At 42.3% G+C, this 14,986-nt stretch overlaps 1 protein-coding gene and 1 long non-coding RNA gene across 4 annotated transcripts; one reads left to right on the top strand and one right to left on the bottom strand.

Moving 5' to 3' along the window:
• Positions 1 to 2,790: 2,790 nt before the first annotated feature.
• Positions 2,791 to 10,327, bottom strand: LOC129840989 (zinc finger protein 16-like). Of its 3 annotated transcripts, XR_008757264.1 has the most exons (4): positions 10,027 to 10,327; positions 7,195 to 7,325; positions 3,792 to 6,993; positions 2,791 to 3,738 (listed from the first exon to the last, which is right to left on the bottom strand). XR_008757264.1 is itself a non-coding variant. In XM_055909071.1 (3 exons), the coding sequence occupies exons 1-3, from the start codon at positions 10,325 to 10,327 to the stop codon at positions 5,719 to 5,721; spliced, it is 1,707 nt and encodes a 568-aa protein (XP_055765046.1). In that variant the 3' UTR covers positions 2,791 to 5,718. The 3 variants fall into 3 exon arrangements, 2 of the variants coding, with proteins under 2 accessions (XP_055765046.1, XP_055765047.1); XM_055909071.1 differs by having other exon boundaries at positions 2,791 to 6,993; XM_055909072.1 differs by having other exon boundaries at positions 2,791 to 6,993; positions 10,057 to 10,327.
• Positions 10,311 to 13,676, top strand: LOC129840995 (uncharacterized). Its single transcript, XR_008757265.1, has 2 exons — positions 10,311 to 10,400; positions 11,301 to 13,676. It is a non-coding gene; the product is annotated as an uncharacterized LOC129840995 (long non-coding RNA).
• Positions 13,677 to 14,986: the final 1,310 nt, after the last annotated feature.

Below are 14,986 nucleotides of genomic sequence, written 5' to 3'. Positions count from 1 at the left end.
ACCTTTGCATTCTTGGGTACAGGAGCAATAGTGGCCATCTTGAAGCATGTGGGGACAGCAGACAGGGATAGGGAGAGAATGAAAATGTCTGTAAACACACCAGCCAGTTGGTCTGCGCATGCTCTGAGGACGCAGCTAGGGATGCCGTCTGGGCCGGCAGCCTTGCGAGGGTTAACACGTTTAAATGTCTTACTCACGTCGGCCACGGAGAAGGAGAACTCACAGTCCTTGGTAGCGGGCCACGTCGGTGGCACTGTATTATCCTCAAAGTGGCCAAAGAAGGTGTTAAGTTTGTCTGGAAGCAAGACGTGGCTGGTTTTCCTTTTGTAGTCTGTGATTGGTGCGGCAGGTAACCTAGTGGTTAAAGTGTTGTGCCAGTTACCTAAAGGTTGCTAGATCGAATCCCTGAGCTGACAAGGTAAGAATCTGTCGTTCTGCCCCTGAACAAGGCAGTTAACCCACTGTTCCTAGGCCGTCATTGTAAATAAGAATTTGTTCTTAACTGACTAGCCTAGGTAAATAAAGGTTAAATAAATCTGTAGACCCTGACACATACATCTCGTGTTTGAGTCGTTGAATTGACTCTACTTTGTCTCTATACTGACATTTTGCTTGTTTGATTTCCTTGCGGAGGGAATGACTACGCTGTTTATATTCTGCCAAATTCCCAGTTGCCTTTCCCTGGTTAAATGCAGTGGTACTCTCTTTTAGTTCTATCCACGGTTTCTGGTTAGGGTAGATTTTAATAGTCACAGTGGTTAGGGTAGATTTTAATAGTCACATCTCCTACACTTCCTTATAAACTCACTCACCGAATCAGAGTATACGTCGATATTAGAGTTGTCCCGAGATGGCTATGCATATTCATGGAATGAGGCTAGTAGCATAGCATCTCTCTCCATTGAATACAACCCTAATTTAATATTTTTTAAAAGATTACAATTAGGGATGCACTGATATGATATTTTTGGCCAATACAGATATCCGATATTTTCCTTGCCCCCCAAAAAACAATACCGATAACCGATATTAAACATTTTAGCTGCCTTTTATGCATTCTAGTACTGTTAAATAGTTGACACACACACACACACACTGACCAAATAGTTATTTTGTTGGCATTTATATATGTCCCCATTACCAGTAAAACATAATCAAAACCAATTTCTTTCACTTACTTGGTGTGCTGTTTCCTTGTTCATTTGTTCAGTCTCAGATTCAGATTTCATCATGCATGTCAAGCTGTTTCAGCTCTGTCTGTCCGCGGCCTCTCTTCCTCAGCGCACACTGTCACTGTGTCCGTTTCAATATTGTCCAGCAGTGTCTAACATTTCACGTAAACCCTATTTCTTGTCTGCATCGAAGTAGCGGTCCTTGTACCTATCATCAAGCATGGTGGTGACACAGTAGAGGCTCAGAGAGAGTGCCACTGAATCTCTTGTTCACAGCCTCTAGTAGAGTACTTTTCCAAGTTAACCCGACGATCTGTCTTGGCCTTTTTGTTGAGCAGGTGTTTCAATGCCATGACAGGGTATCACGTATGCTGCAGACGTAGTTGAGCTTATTTCGCAAGTCAGTTGTTCGAATGGAGCTAGGAGTGTTCATGTTCTCAAATGCCATTGAAATGGCAGCAGCGGTATGAGAACCAGCACATTCTTGAGCATACAATACGGCTTTCCTCAGTACAAAATCCTCTTCGACCCAGTGTGCTGTCAGACTCATAATGCGGCTGACATCGCTGGTCCAAATGTCAGTCGTGAAGCTAATAGCAGTGCAAGTAGCTCATGGATGTGAGTTTCAACAATATAGTGTAACTCCGGTAGGGCAACATCTGAAAAATAGCGCCTACTTGGTATTGTGTCCCCGTGCTCGACCAGTCGGCGAAAGTCAACATCATCCACGACAGAGAACGGTTGATTGTCAAGGGCAATGAATTCCATTATCTTAGCGTTATTGGATTTCGCCTTTGAGTTGTCTCGCTGAAATGTTCTTACTCTTTCAAATGTCTGCTCATCTTAGTGACTGCTCGATCCACACAGCAGACATTGTGGGCTAGGTTAGGAATGCTCTGTTGCGCGTGTAGCGCTATATTTTCTGTGCCGTCATTACGTCATCTACCTACGGTATATAAGTATGTACGTCAGCTTTGACATCGGTTTTGCACTTCGGCTTTAAACTAGACATCGGGCCGATGCTGATTTTGGCATTTTTAGCTAATAGAGGCCGGTATGCTTACCGATATATCGTGCATCCCTAATTACAATAATGAGATGTATCCACCAATTCAAAGAAAGTATAGGCGGGAGGTAGACAGCCTGCCGTGCCGCTTTGTGAACAACTACTCTCGTTGTTAGGGCAGAGAGACATGTATCTTGTCAGTATATCCATAATCTTTGGTAATCGTGTACTGTCTTTTCTGTTTATTCTTTTTCTTTGTGAATTTCCGGCAGACTAGATGCTGTGTTGCGTATTGCTGTTTTTCATAGGATGGAGTGCAGTTTGCACATTGGTCACAAAAAGGGGGGAATATTACACCATGATCTAACCCTGCACCTATACACTATCCCCAAATACCCACCACCCCATTCCACTACTTTGGCCCCTTCTCTCAAAACTCCCTGTAGGTCTTCTGCACTAAAATCTCTCACACCCTAATATTTCTCTGCTGCAGCAACTACCACATCTATCTTCTATTTATATGATTGACATGACACTCACCCTTTATTCAACCGATGGTGGACAAAACACTACACAGATGATGTAAAAGAGTCCAAGCAGCAAATGCGAATATGAAGGAAAAAAATGGTTTATACGCATTTTAGATAATTGACATTAAAGATTAAGAAAATTACAATTTTCATAACTTTTTTAAAACAAATTAAAAAATAGTTTGATAACCATGTTTGTAAGCTTTTAAATGGTATCAATCTCCAGACTGGCCTCATAGACCAGACATAACAGAGTTAAAGTAAATCCAGGTCACTCAAATTAGTATGATATGTTACGTTGGTTTGGTATGGTTACATAAGATAGAAAGTTACTTAAGGTAAAAAAATGATTGCAAAGCTGTCATCAAGGCAAAGGGTGGCTACTTTGAAGAACCTCAAATATAAAATGTATTTTGATTTGTTTAATACTTTTTTAGTTACATGATTCCATATGTGTTATTTCATAGTTTTGATGCCTCCACTATTATTCTACAATGTAAAACATAGCTGTGCCGTTGAGGAACTAGAGCAAACACACGTAGTTGTTCTGTTCGGAACACAACCCTGCATCCCCGCCATCACCAAATTACTGTCGTTTACGCAATCCAAAAACAGTCCATTATAAATCGTAATCTGGGTAAAGTGGGCATAATCTGAAAGCTTGTTCTATTGCAATACGATCTTACAATGTTAGGCTTTCACAAGGTAATTCAGAGAAACAGATCGTAATTTTGGTGTGCATAGAAAGGAGTCATGAGTGCATTCAGGTGCATGTTCAGCTGTGAGTTTTCTTCACAATAAACAAACAAAGGCTCAGTATGTTCAGAAGAACCCAGGGTATGACTACTAGAGGTCGACCGATTAATCGGAATGGCCGATTAATTAAGGCCGTTTTCATTATCGAAAATCGGTATTTTTGGATGCCGATTTAAAAAAAAATATATATATATTTTTTTTTTATATATTTTTTTTACACCTTTATTTAACTAGGCAAGTCAGTTAAGAACACATTCTTATTTTCAATGACGGCCTAGGAACGGTGGATTAACTACCTTGTTCAGGGGCAGAACGACAGAGTTTTACCTTGTCAGAACGGGGATTCAATCTTGCAACCTAGTCCAACGCTCTAACCACCTGCCTCTCATTGCACTCCACGAGGAGCCTGCCTGTTACGCGAATGCAGTAAGAAACCAAGGTAAGTTGCTAACTAGCATTAAACTTATCTTAAAAAAAGCAAATCAATCAATCATAATCACTAGTTAACTACACATGGTTGATATTACTAGTTTATCTTGTCCTGCGTTGCATATAATCGATGCAGTGCGCATTCGCGGAAAAAGACTGTCATTGCTCCAACGTGTACCTAACCATAAATATCAATGCCTTTCTTAAAATCAATACACAGAAGTAAATATTTTTAAACCTGCATATTTAGCTAAAAGAAATCCAGGTTAGCAGGCAATATTAACCAGGTGAAAGTGTGTCACTTCTCTTGCGTTTATTGCACGCAGAGTCAGGGTATATGCAATAAAAATAAACGTTTTCGAAATGATAGTTTCCGGACTCCACCATATTAATGACCTAAGGCTCGTATTTCTGTGTGTTATTATGTTATAATTAAGTCTGATTTGATAGAGCAGTCTGACTGAGCGATGGTAGGCAGCAGCAGGCTCGTAAGCATTCATTCAAACAGCACTTTCACGCGTTTTGCCAGCAGCTCTTCGCTGTGCTTCAAACATTGCGCTGTTTATGACTTCAAGCCTATCAACTCCCGAGATTAGGCTGGTGTAACCGATGTGAAATGGCTAGCTAGTTAGCGGGGTGCGCGCTAATAGCGTTTCAAACGTCACTCGCTCTGAGACTTGGAGTAGTTGTTCCCCTTGCTCTGCATGGGTAACGCTGTTTGAGTGTGGCTGTTGTCGGAAGCTATACTGTTACACTGGCAATACTAAAGTGCCTATAAGAACATCCAATAGTCAAAAGTATATGAAATACAAATGGTATAGAGAGAAATAGTCCTATAAATACTATATTAACTACAACCTAAAACCTCTTAACTTGGAAAATTGAAATCTCATGTTAAAAGGAACCACCAGCTTTCATATGTTCTCATGTTCTGAGCAAGAAACTTAAACGTTAGCTTTTTTACATGGCACATATTGCACTTTTACTTTCTTCTCCAACACTTTGCTTTTGCATTATCTAAACCAAATTGAACATGTTTCATTATTTATTTGAGGCTAAATAGATTTTTATCGATGTATTATATTAAGTTAAAATAAGTGTTCATTCAGTATTGTTGTAATTGTCATTAATACAAATAAAGTAAAAAATGTTTTTATTAAATCGGCCGATTAATCAGTATCTGCTTTTTTGGTCCCCCAATTATCGGTATCGGCATGGAAAAATCATCATCGGTCGACCTCTAATGACAACATGTCATCTTGTAACTGTACATCAAACATAGTGATCATAAACATCGAGTCATCTTAATTTACTGCATTTCCCTCAGTCAAAACCCATACATGTTTGCTCATTTTCAAACTGTATATGGTTATGTATTTAAGTGTTAAATACTCCATATAAAAACCACACATGCATGTCAACAAAAAATCTGTATGAACTTGATAAAACTGCATTCATTTTCTCATTAAGTAGTTGGAAGTAATGAAATAGGCATTTATAAACATATCGCTTACACAGTACAAACACAATATACAACAGACTTTTAAGGCTTGTAGATCACACAATGCCTGGATGCATTATTCAACCCAGGAATATTCAACACTGAAATCTATTAGGGAAAGGGGAATACCTAGTCAGTTGTACAACTGAATGCCTTCAACTGAAATGTGTCTTCCGCATTTAACCCAACCCCTCTGTATTACTCGTTATTCCAAATGCATCTGCAGATATTTTCTGCTGACAACAATGAAAATTCATCTTTGACTTTAATGCAGCATTTGATCTACACGTCAGAAGCGATCAAGTGGAATGGTTACTTTCTATGTTATAGAGTGGAATGGTTTTTCTGCTGGTGTATCCTGAGGTAGCTCCTCTCTGAGAACTTCTTCCCGCAGTGCGTACAGGCGTACGGCCGCTCTCCCGTGTGGACCTTCAGGTGCATCTTCAGGTTGCTAGCCTGGGCGAAGCACATCTGACACTGGGGGCAGCTGTAGGGTTTCTCCCCTGTGTGGACCCTCTGGTGCCTCTTCAGGTGCCCAGCCTGGGCGAAGCGCATCTGACACTGGGTACAGCTGAAGGGTTTCTCCCCTGTGTGGACCCTCTGGTGCCTCTTCAGTTTGCCAGCCTCGGTGAAACGCATGTGACACTGGGTACAGCTGAAGGGTTTCACCCCTGTGTGGACCCTTTGGTGGATCTCCACCTTCTGGAGGCAGCTGAAGCCTTTGTTACAGAACATGCAGAGGAACCGTTTCTCTTTACTACTGCCTGTTGTTGCTCCCCCTCCCAAAACCTTGGCCCCTTGGTCATTTGAGTTCAAAACCTGATCAAAAAGAATGTGTGAATCGGAATGGTCCATCGACTTGGACACTGGGTCACGATCCCTGAGCGCATGTAAAGGGGAGTGGGTCTCGATGCTTGGATTTGTCTCTAAGCTTTCCCTGTAATCTAACAAATCTCTGCTCTGTGAGTGTCCTTCTCCTAAATTAGTATCGTCTACATTCCATGTCAGAGGAGCGTCACCCTCCACTTTCACCTCATCTACCACTATACCCTCCCCTGTCTTATCTAGGCACCCTTCAGAGTATACACTACTACTGTACCGGTTCCAGTTCCCTCTAGACAGATCAGTCTGTGTTTCTAAACCCAAGGGCACGTTGTCAGGGTCCATCTCTGTTGTGTAGGAACAAGACGGATCATTTCCCGTTTCTAATGCGTAACCTGAGTCCCGATGGGAATGAACCGTCCTCGGGATCGGGTTACCGTAAAGTAAATACTCTGAGCCGGGAGCAGGAGGACAGCTTAGTCGCCTCAGCCCCAGTCTCTCTGGGTCTGATCTGTGGTCAGATCCGGTGTGTAAGAGCCTGTGTGTTACAGTTAAAGTCTCGGTGTCTGCCTCTGACTTGAGGACAGCGTCCAGCATTCCACTGACCTCCGTGATGCTGCGTCGGGTCCTTGGATGGGGCGTGGTGGCGAGGTCCTCCGTGGCTACAGGGGGCGTCACGCCAGCCGCTGCTCTAGTCTGGATGTCTCGTGGGTCCTCTCCTTCAGTCCTGTCCTGTTTGACCAGAGACGATCCTCCAGAAGCCTCTGCATCTGCAGACTGACACATGAAGAGAGGAGGTTATTACCGATACAAGAGTAGCATTGGATAACAATGTCATAGGGAAGTTTCACAAGCTCCCCTATGGCAGATAAATAAGGATGTACATGTAAGCAAATTAATAATTGAGGGAAGCCTTTCTGAAATAAATGGGCCACAATTGATGTACTGTACATTTTTATGTTACATTATGACACTAACCTCTATCACAATAACATGCTGGGTTGAAGATCCACTTCCCTCATCAACAGTGATTGGTTGGTCATCTCTCCATGTATTGTGTCCTGCTGGCTTCACAGAGATCATGTGGCCTCCAGTGAGATGTCCTTCACCTGAGAGAGTGATTGGGGGAAAAGAGGTGGCTAAAGTTAGGTACTGTCAATGCTCAACGCTATATTGTACACTATTGACACTGGCTGTGTTCGAATACCCCTACTTTGATGCTGAAAGCTATCCCTTTCCATATTTTTAAGGAGTTGAAAGCTGCCCCCACCGGACTCAGCACCGAGGGAGAGGGAGGCCATAGCCGCATCCTGGAAGTGGTATGCGGGGATGGATGAGACGCTGCATGGGTTGCCACTCCATCAACCCACCAGTCATCATCTCCTCATCCTCCCAAGGTGCATCTGTGAGCTCCTCTCCCTCCCAGAAGGGTCCGGGAGAAGGAGGTGACTTGTGTTTTACTTTCAACATTCAAAAATACACTTGCACATCAGAGCTATCTTGTTGCAGGTGCATGGTAACAATTAGATAAGTTAAAAACAAGGCCTCCCGAGTGGTGTAGCAGTTTAAGGCACTGCATCACAGTGCTAATGCGCCCATACAGTGTCGGGTTTGATCCCAGGCTGTGTCACAGCCGGCTGTGACCAGGAGATCCATGGGGCATCCCACAATTGGCCCAGCGTCATCCGGGTTAGGGGAGGGTTTGGCAGGCTGGGATTTCTCTAAAACGATGTTGGAGGCGGCTTATGGTAGAGAAATGACCATTCAATTCTCGAATAGATCTGTCTCATCGTGCTCTAGCAACTCCTTGTGGCGGGCCGGGCGCCTGCAGGCTAACTTTGGTCGTCAGTTGGACGGTGTTTCCTCCGACAGATTGGTGCGGGCATTGTGTCAAGGAGCAGTGCGGCTTGGCAGGGTCGTGTTTCGGAGGACGCATTGCTCTCGACCTTTGCCTCTCCTGAGTCCGTAGGGAATTGCAGAGATGAGACAAGACCGTAACTACCAATTAGATATCACGAAATTGGGGTCACGTTTTTCTTTAAGAATAAGAAACCTGCACACTGCTCTTGCTAGCATCACTTTTTTATTTAAGCTTATGGGTCAGCCTCTTGGCCTTCGTCAGAGCTCCTCTGCTTCCTCCTGCTGTCTCAGTAGCCTACCCTGTAAAGTAAAGTTATGAGAACTTTGTAGCCTATTTTTTGCTCCTGCTAAAGTAGGCTCCGTTTAACATTAGCTTCTTACTTCATCCTTCTAGCTGCTTAATTTTAAGTAATACTAGACAGAGCCCTTCAACATTACTGCAATAGCAGTCTCTGCCGGCAGCTAGCCACCTGACTGACTATCTACACTGAACAAAAATATAAAACGCAACATGAAAAGTGTTGGTCCCATGTTTTATGAGCTGAAATAAAAAAGATACCAGAAATGTTCCGTACACACAAAAAGCTTCTCTCAAATTGTGTACACATTTGTTTAATGAGTATTTCTCCTTTGCCAAGATAATCCATCCACGTCTAACCGGCCTCACAACCACAGACAATGCGGAAACCACGCCATCCCAGGATCTCCACATCAGTCTACTTCACCTGCGAGATTGTCTGAGACCAGCCACCCGGACAGCTGATGAAACTGTGGGTTTGCGCAAACGAAGAATTTCTGCACAAAATGTCAGATAAGTGGCCTTTTATAAAACGGATTTCAGGCAATTCTACATAATTTTACATGACTGGAGACATTGGCAGAATATTTTTTTAATACCGCACAAATTATTTTAAATGACAGGCTACTTTGACACGGACTAACTGAGAATCTGAGATGAATAAAAACGACCTTATCTTGAATCCATCAATAGCCTAGGTGTGTGGAGACGGATATTGTAGGCTACAATATGAGGAGGAAATTAGTCCTAAAATGCTTTCAGTTTCAATGACTGACCCAATGATGCGGAGCTCACTCGCTGGTGATGGCCGATGCGCTCGTGCCAAAAGCCTTTCTCTCGTTTTACTTTGTAAAACAATATTTGAAAGTTGATCAAACATTTTGGTAGCCTACAGCATACAGATTCTTCTATTTTCAGCAGGAGCCATTTGCTTTTCAAACCTGTTTTCCCGTGATTGTATTTAAAATATTGCTAAAGGCCTGTTTTGTCTGCGTGCTGTTTGTTCACTGACATATTTGCCGTGCGTTCCCGCCTTGTTATTATGCTACACTCCACAGCTAGGCTGTTCTTTAAAATTAGCTATTGGTCCTCTGTGACTACATTTGTGTAGTAAGCTATTCTGAATTATTTCATTTTTTTCTAAACAGACAGCAGTAACTTTGGAATGTATTTCAATATATCAGGGGTGCTGCAGCTCCTCCAGAACCCGTCGCACGACTATGCTTCTATAAGAAAATAAATGATGCAGTGCAACGCTGGAGAGATAAGAGTTGCAGACTCATTTCTATCAGAAGAGGAAGGAAGATCATAGAAAGTTAATCACATTCTAGTTCTGAGAGAGATACAGGCACGCTTCTCACACAGCCACTGTCACACATTGGTCTCAAACATAGGTTACAATGTTGCGCAAACCATAAACCTGGGCCGGCCCAACCTGAATCAATACTTAGAATATCAAGCGCGGGCTGAAAATCTACTTTTTCACAGTATGTTTTTTTTGGGGGGGGGGGGGGGGCAGAATAATCAACAAAGAGGAGGGCCACCAAAAAGCTAGGATTGGCCCTGTAGTGCATACTATCCAAAAACTGACCAAATCCCAATTCTGGGTAACAAATCTGAACACATGCACAGAAAGGAACTGGCCGACTGACCCCACAGTCTCCGCCTTCTGCAAAATGTACCTCTTGCCATTCCGTTGTATTGGTCGAGGATCTTGACACTACAGGGACGACTGGCGCGGACGCGCTCTCTAATTGTCCTCTCTGCGCGCTCCCGTACCACCTTCAGTTCCAATAGCTGTAGTTTCCTACGCAATGTCCTGTTTTCTTTCTGGCTTTGAGAAATTTCCAAACGAAACACTGCATAGTCGTCGTCTACGAGTTTACAGATCTCTGCCACGGCTGCATTCGCTAGTACCTCCATGATGGAGGCTATTTGAGTGTGAAAAAACATTGTTAGCTAACGTTACTTAGATAACGTCTATCAACCAAGTCCTGTCTCCAACGTGAATTAAAGACTACCTGAAGTAAGTATGTGATGTTGTGCCGTTAAATGAGTCATATTTTGAGTTCCGATGTGTTAATAAACGTCTAAATAACAACAATGCTAACGTGTAAATTGTTCTTGGTAAACGTCCACTTCCGGTTACGCACTGAAAATAAAATATTTTGGGTTGGCGTCATAGCTCAAAGGGTGTGGTTAAATGAAAAGCAATGCGCGCTGTTCTTTGAATTACGGTACTGTTTATTACATTACACATCAGTATTGTGATCAGTATCTTTCAAGCTGAGAGCAGATTTGTTTATTAAGAACAATGTGTTAGCAAGAATAGAGTAGGTATGTATAGAACGACTTTATTCCATCTACAACACCTCAGTAAGTTACATATTAAACTGGCCTTATTATAGCCTAGGTCTACTATATATTCTATGGTATATTGGCGATCACACAATTTAATGTGCATCCTGCCACCTACGCGGGATGGAAATAGGATTCCCCAAAAACTTAAATGAAAAAAAAAAAGTTTTTCTGTTAACTATAAATAAATTAAACAGAGCTGATCCCTACACGGGCTCATGTTGAACCTGGGAGGGTGGGTCTTCCGGCGCCAGTACCCCTTGCAAGTCTTTCAATTAAAAATCCTTATGACCCAAAAACGTTTCTGTTGCAGCCACAATAATGTCTAATTTATTCTAATTCTTTGAGAATTGCGCGGTACAGTTTAACTGTGGCAAAGAACGCAACAAAATCCACATTTTTAACACAGGGTATCATTGGTCTGGCAGCAAATATTTACTACAGGCTGTGGTGTATCCACTACCATCGTCACTGGCATCATTTGTTTTCTCAATTATTTTGATCGCCTCCGCATAGAAGATTATATTGACCGCTCTAACTTTTGCCACCTCAATCTCCACCCTTACAGGGCACTCCAGGAACTCAGGATCATAATCCCCACCACAATTGCATCAACGTCGTCCTTCTACACACCGTTCTTCACTATACTCTGTTCGTCTGCACACACTTGAAACTTGGACAAATTCTTTACAATTCTTACATTGCAGGGATTTAGAGACGAAAGTTCTTACAGGGTGTCTCACATAACCAAGCTTTACATGAATAGGTAATTGCTCTTTATCAAATTATATATTTTTTTAATTCACAAGGCCGACAGACTTTTTTTACCCCCATTCACCCAGCGGGCCAGACGCCAGGAACCAACCACACCAGGAATTCTCTTCAGGTATTCAACCTGAACATCCATCGTCACCCCTGAGATGACTCCTTTAACGGGTGCTCTACTCCGAAGTTCAAAACTTCTGTTGTCTGGATTATTTTGAAGCCCACTGCAATCTTCCTCTGCTCTTCAGAAATACAATGAATCAAAATAAGACCACTCCTGGTCACTCTGTTAGACTCCACTTTTCCAAGCGCATACTTCACCATTTGACACCTCAAATGGGTTTCCCACATATGCATCCTTACTCAACAAACGCATCCCAACAAGAAGCTATTCATTATCAATTCCACACCTGGATTATTTTCAAAAAATTTCAGGCTCAGTCTAATTGGTTGCTGATCATTGCTATACAACCATTTTCAGGTCTTGCCATATATTGTCAAGTAGATTTAAGTCAAAACTGTAACTCGGCCACTCAGGAACATTCACTGTCTTCTTGGTAAGCAACTCCAGTGTTAATTTGGCCATGTGTTTTAGGTTATTGTCCTGCTGAAAGGTGAATTCAGACAACCAGCAGATGGAACCAGGTTTTCTAGGATTTTTTTCTGTGTGTAAAGGATGTGAAATGGCTAGCTAGTTAGCGGGTACGCGCTACTAGCGTTTCAATCAGTTACATCACTTGCTCTGAAACCTAGAAGTAGTGTTGCCCCTTGCTCTGCAAGAGCCGCGGCCTTTGTGGAGCGATGGGTAACGATGCTTCGTGGGCGACCGTTGTTGAAGTGTGCAGAGGGTCCCTGGTTCGCGCCCATGTCGGGGCATGGGGATGGTTTAAAGTTAAACTGTTACATTGATGCTGTTGACCCGGATCACTGGTTGCAGCGGAAAAGGAGGAGGTTGAAAGGGGGGTGAGTGTAACGGATGTGAAATGGCTAGCTAGTTAGCGGGTACGCGCTACTAGCGTTTCAATCAGTTACGTCACTTGCTCTGAAACCTAGAAGTAGTGTTGCCCCTTGCCCTGCAAGGGCCGCGGCATTTGTGGAGCGATGGGTAACGACGCTTCGTGGGTGACTGCTGTTGATGTGTGCAGAGGGTCCCTGGTTCGTGCCCGAGGTCGGGGCGAGGGGACGTACTAAAGTTATACTGTTACATGTGCTTAGCTCCATTCCATTTTTATCCTGAAAAACTCCCCAGTTCTTAATGGTTACAAGTATACCCATAACATGTTGCAGCACCACTATGCTTTAAAATATGGAGAGTGGTACTCGTAATGTATTAGATTTTCCCCAAACACAACACGCTGTATTGGGGACACAAAGTTAATTGCTTTCCCAATTTTCTTTTGCAGTAACAAGTACCTTGTTGGAAACAGGATGCATGTTTTGGAATATTGTTATTCTGTTCAGGCTTTGTTCTTTTCACTCTGTCAATTAGGTTAGTAGTGTGGAGTAACTACAATGTTATTGATCCATCCTCAGTTCTTCTATCACAGCCATTAAACTCTAACTTGTTAAAGTCACCATAGGCCCCACCATGGTGAAATCCTTGAGCGGTTTCCTTCCTCTCTGAGTTGGAAGGGAGCCTGTATCTTCAAAGTGACTGGGTGTATTGATACACCATCCAAAGTGTAATTAATAACTTAACCATGCTCAAAGGGATATTCAATGTCTGCTTTTGTTTACCCATCTACCAATAGGTGCCCTTCTTTGTGTGGCATTGGAAAACCACCCTGGTCTTTGTGGTTGAATCTGTGTTTGAAATTCAATGCTCGACTGAGGGGACCTTACATTTATCTGTATGCGTGGGATCGTCATCCATGAAACTGATTATGAAAGTTTTTACACCTGAACTTATTTTGGCTTGCCATATAACAAATTGGTTGAATACTTATTGACTCAAGACATTTCAGCTTTTCATTTTGTATTAATCTGTAAACATTTAAGAACATAATTCCACTTTGACATTATGGGATATTGTGTGTAGGCCAGCGACAAATCTCAATTGAATCCATTTTAAATACAGGCTGTAACACAACAAAATGTGGAAAAGTCAAGGGGTGTGAATAGTTTGAAGGCACTGTGTATTTCAATGATATTTAAATAAATGTCAAGACACTGTCTGTCATTTTTGCCTCTATATATTTCATGTGTAGCCTAACAGGCAAGGTGCCAAATCTTGATTACAGTGCATTATTATAGGATCAAATAAAATAACATTTTATTGGTTGTGTACACATTTTTCAGATGTTATCCCAGGTGCAGCGAAGTGCTTCTGTTTCTATCTCCAACAGTGCAGGAATAAATAATTAAGGGTAAGCATTAGAATAAGCCCCCTCAATATTTGCAGCCCTTGGTGATATTTCAAGTTGCTTTTTGTGGAATAATTATAATAAGATAAGATTTGAATGGAGAACGCTGATCTGAGAGCAGGGCTGCCTTTCTTTTGATCCTATCAGTATCGACACATGCCTCAACGACGCTCTTAGTGAACGTTCTCTGCCTGGTGTTTTGGGAAACGCATGTTACATCTTCAGCCATTGCAGGAAAGATGCGTCGTTAAACTCAGAAGCCCAAGTTCCATCGCTGTCGGGAAACCCGGCCCACAACGACTTACAGTAGTGAATGCATACATTTGTCAGTTGTAGCCTTCATCCGTCTTTCCAGTTGTTTGGGAGATGGGACTCCTGTATTGGCCTGGTCAGTCTTTGAAATTTGAGTTTTCCATCTTCTAGACTGGCTGGCCGTCAGGATTTGAGAGCACAGGCTACCCTAAGAAGTTGAGGAAAAATAACTAAACAAAAATGTTTTATTATCACCTGAAACAAAATGTCATATTTACAATCTCACAAAATAAATGCGATCACTGACGAGAGACAGGTTCTTCTCCATCTTGCGTTACTAACACTACATCTGTCTGTTCAGTAGCGGTGCAAGACTCTGTGAAGATGACGTACGCCGTAATGAAATAAATCACAAAGTAAATGGGGCGTCACTGAGGTAGCATGCAAGGTAGAGCAACGCAAAGTGAAGAAAAGCAAGCATGGCATAAGCAAAGCCCTGCCTTTTCTGTACAGGAGATAGTATCATGCAATGGGAACAGAAGGGAGGAAGTTATGTTGTGTAGGATGAGATTAGGGCATACAGGATTGTATTGTTCTTTTAAATTGATAGGGAAACATGGTACTGGAATGTGTGAATGGTAGAGGAAACGGTTGAACATGTATTATTTAGTGAATTTCTGACATAGAAAGGAATATAATTTGATAGTGTCATAGAGGTTGGATGGGGATTGGGTGGATATTTTGGGTGAGGGGGTGGGAGCAGTGAGGTTTGTAGTTTCTTTTATTATAAATATATGTTTAGTTTAAAAGCGACTCAAAACGCCGATTTGCAAGTGTTTTTCTGTTGCTCATTGAAATCAAATTTTTCTAGTTT

The sequence above is a fragment of the Salvelinus fontinalis genome, chromosome 42 (genome assembly GCF_029448725.1).
Source record: "Salvelinus fontinalis isolate EN_2023a chromosome 42, ASM2944872v1, whole genome shotgun sequence".
Taxonomy (NCBI): Eukaryota; Metazoa; Chordata; class Actinopteri; order Salmoniformes; family Salmonidae; genus Salvelinus; species Salvelinus fontinalis.
Note: the sequence above shows the minus strand (reverse complement) of the source record. Positions and strands in the feature narration are given on the sequence as shown.